This window comes from Siphateles boraxobius, unplaced genomic scaffold (genome assembly GCF_051911475.1).
Source record: "Siphateles boraxobius isolate OS27281-9 unplaced genomic scaffold, OSU_SipBor_1 150, whole genome shotgun sequence".
NCBI classification, from domain to species: Eukaryota; Metazoa; Chordata; class Actinopteri; order Cypriniformes; family Leuciscidae; genus Siphateles; species Siphateles boraxobius.
The window spans coordinates 278,853-282,500 of NW_027508756.1; the positions used below are offsets into that span (position 1 = coordinate 278,853).

General features: G+C 39.8%; 1 protein-coding gene across 2 annotated transcripts in view; it reads right to left on the minus strand.

The window, feature by feature from the left end:
* Positions 1-1,557: 1,557 nt before the first annotated feature.
* Positions 1,558-3,648, minus strand: part of psip1b (PC4 and SFRS1 interacting protein 1b) — a 33,012-nt gene continuing 30,921 nt past the window's right edge. For both annotated transcript variants that reach the window (XM_077230801.1, XM_077230802.1), the window contains 2 exons: positions 2,708-2,765; positions 1,558-2,451 (listed from right to left, as the gene is read on the minus strand). In XM_077230801.1, the coding sequence (XP_077086916.1) occupies positions 2,445-2,451; positions 2,708-2,765 (65 nt within the window). In that variant the 3' untranslated portion in view covers positions 1,558-2,444. The remainder of the gene's footprint in view (positions 2,452-2,707; positions 2,766-3,648) is intronic.

The following is a 3,648-nucleotide window of genomic DNA, read 5'->3' on the forward strand; positions in this document are numbered from 1 at the left end:
TATGTAAGGTAGTACGACTTGATGTCTATTATTGAATCCAAAAGGTTTTAATTATATTTTACTACATATAAAGGTATTTTAAAGATTTTGAAGTGTCAAAAGGTCATTCGGTTTAACCGTCCGAAGGCCAATTCAGCCATTTCATTTGTGATTAAAACATCTTAAAATGTAATAAATGTATATAGTTTTTATTCTGGCATGATTTTATAACATTATATAGCATATGGCATAGTGCAAAATGCAATAATTATGTGTAGAAGTCATTGCTTTGTTATGAGAAAGAATGTTCGAGAAAATGAATTATATTTATGTCATTCGGAGTAACCAATTAAAAGACTTGTTCGACTTGAACCGGCGCTGCACAGACCGATCGGTTGATGACATCAAAGTACCGCGAGAGCGATTCAAAAGCATAAGGAGCCGTCTGCTCTCTAATCGCTCTCGCGGTACTTTGATATCATCAACCGATCGGTCTGCGCAGCGCCGGTTCAAGTCGAACAAGCCTAAAGGCACCATTTTGGATAAAGTCATGCGGTTAGTATCATGTGACAGGATGTGATATCATTCAGACACCTGCAAAGGACCCCATGGTAACGAAGCAAAGTAAGTAACTCACTCTTAACTATTTGAAAAACTCATGTTTTGACTTGCTCATACGCATGTCCCGAAATATCAGGTCATTCGGTACAGCCGTTATAAAACACGGAAAATTTAGTAATATTTTAAAATCTTGTTCTAAAGATGAAATGTTTGATTGTGTTTTTGCTAGCTAGCTAGTCAGCTAACTAGATATCAGGCTGTAGGATTGTTTGAAAATATTGTAATTCGGTTTTACCAAAAGTGTCATTCGGTAACACCGAAAATTTGGTTATACCGAATGACAGCAATGTATGTATGTCATATTTGTACATATCTGGAATAAATAAAAAATTTCCCTACATTTCCCTGTGCAATGTTTTACTTGAATATGTAGGAGGGTTTAGAGTAGTCCAATAAAATGATGACATTTATGAGATCTGTGGTAATGTTATTTTATATTTCTTCTGTGGTACGCACTATATACCATCTCAACATCAATGTCAAATCAGGTTTTTCCATGAATAATTATCTGCAAATTAATAATTTTAGAAATATTCATGGTTGAATTAATTTTTTGGTGACAAACTTTGTTCATCTTGTAAAGAAATGACATAAGCAGCGTTAATTGACTGTACAAACCACATAATCTCATCGTTAACACTTAGTTAAACTAAAAAATGGTTTCAAAATTAATCATATCTCCATTTTTTTTACACTTTTAAAAACCTTATCCGTCAATGACCCATATAATAAATTATTATATATATATATATATATATATATATACACTGTCACACACACACATATATATATATAGAGAGAGATTAATATATAATCCATATAATATACATTATATCAATGCTTTAGTAATCCAACTTTGTGTAAACTAAATGTTCAGATATTTTATATCATGACAGTGTGAATGAAAGACACACACTTTCAGGGCCATGGATGAAATCGTAACAAGCAGCAAAAGCGTATTGCAGATCAGTTTAATGTGATCAAGATCATATTGACTGTAACATCAACACAGAAAGCACATGCAAGTGCTTTATAATACAAATCTAGGGGTGTCGAGCGGGGCGTGAGTGTGTGTGTGACGGCTACATGTTTCCAAACACACACACACACACACACACGGGGTAAAGGCAGCGTCTGCCGCGTTAGCACCGGATTCAGACCAGATCAGTGTGTGTGCACGAGCCCAGTGTTACTGTACACTGATGATGATGATGATGATGATGATATAGCTGCCCTGTGTACACACACACACACACACACACACTATTGAACATCTTAATGCTTGCGTTTAACATCGTACAAACAGAACAGAGAACAAGCGTCCATCTGAAGTGTTCGAGAAACTCTCTAACAGATTACGAGACGTGTTTTAAGACACTGCTTTAGTGGTAACGGCGAAATTCCCTCGAAAAGGACTTTACTTGCAGTGTCGAGATGATTGTAAGAGACACGGATAAAGTCTTCGTGTGTGTGTGTTTTAATGCTCTGTGATAAAAGGGAAGGCGTATAAATCTGGACCATTAGCATTTCAGCGAGATCAGAAATCCCAGCTGACGGGATAAACACTGGTTTATTAGTGTGTCTCTCTCTCTCTTCCTGCAGAACGACACTCGTCCACCGGGATTAATCTATGACACATGAAGTAAAAGATCTAAAAGCAGCAGCGAGAGGATTTCCTGAAACACTGACGGCGAGGGGAACGTGTGTTTTACACGAGACGAAACACTCTTCATCTCAGCGCCAATAAATAACTGCAACGGCGATCCGATAAAACTCTCTCTCTCCCGATTCAGGAATAACAACAGAAAGAAGGTTAAAAACACTCCGGCGGGCGGTTCCTCGGGTCAGCTCCTGGGAACAGACGAGATCAGTCAAACACAGAGACAGCTCGGATATACAAGTTCAGTTCAGATTAGAGGTGCAACGGATCACAGAAATCACGGTTCGGATCATTTACGGTTTTTGAGCCACGGATCTGATCAGCAAAACATTTCTTTATATATATATATATATATATATAAAACCGTGGGCGGCCGATCCGTACAGATCACGATCATCTGAGATCCGTTACACTCCTAGTTCAGATGATGTCATGATGATGTCATACCTGTGCGGCACGTGTCCAGTGGTTTGAGTCTCTTCGCAGACGCCCGTCGGACTCATAACTGAACAGACAGAGACTCAGTTAGTATAGACCTTAAATATTCCTCATTTAAATAATGTATGCACAGAATACGAGGCGGGGCCTTTTGAGTTAATTAGTGTGTTGAAACTAAGTGGCAACCCTCCTGTCTCTCTCTTGAATCCAACACTGAAGTGACTTAAACTGCAGTTCCTCGACTGGCCACTAGAGACCGGCTGCAAAACAGTCAATCCCATGGACCTCCATGTTAAAACGGCAAACTTTACAGCAGAAAAAAACATGTCTACAAAAAGAGGTTTTGGACATAGCTAATTTTGCCCTTCATGACGACTGTGAGGGGGTGAATGTTCTTATAGCTCATCCGTTTAAATTATATCAAGCCATAAAGTTCTGCATAATTAAGGGCGTGGCCACGTGAGTGACAGGTGGATTGCCGCTGATGTCACTACTAGCCGTTTGTCTGCTAGCATCATGTCACCTCAGCTAATCCGCCTCTGCACATTTTCGTTTATCCAGGAGTGACGCACGGCCAAGATGGCGATGGCTGGCTCCGCCCCCTTTTGGGCTTCACAAACACTATGGGTGACGTCACACACACTACGTCGTCTTTTTTTTTACAGTCTATTGTTGAAACGGGCGGTTATGGAAAGGGGCGGGACATTTCCCAAACACGCTCAAAGCGCTCAACCAATCACAACACACTGCTCCAGCCGACCAATCAGAGCAAAGTGTGCTTTTCAGAAGGAGGGGCTTCATAGAGACAGGAAGTAAACAGGGCGTTAAGCCGTGTTTCCACCGAAATGAACATCCGGGTAAATATTTCTCCCTCCGAAAGTCCCCGACTTCCCCCGAGGTAGTACATTAAGGTTTTTTTGTTTTACCTTATTGGAATCGATAAGAATTGA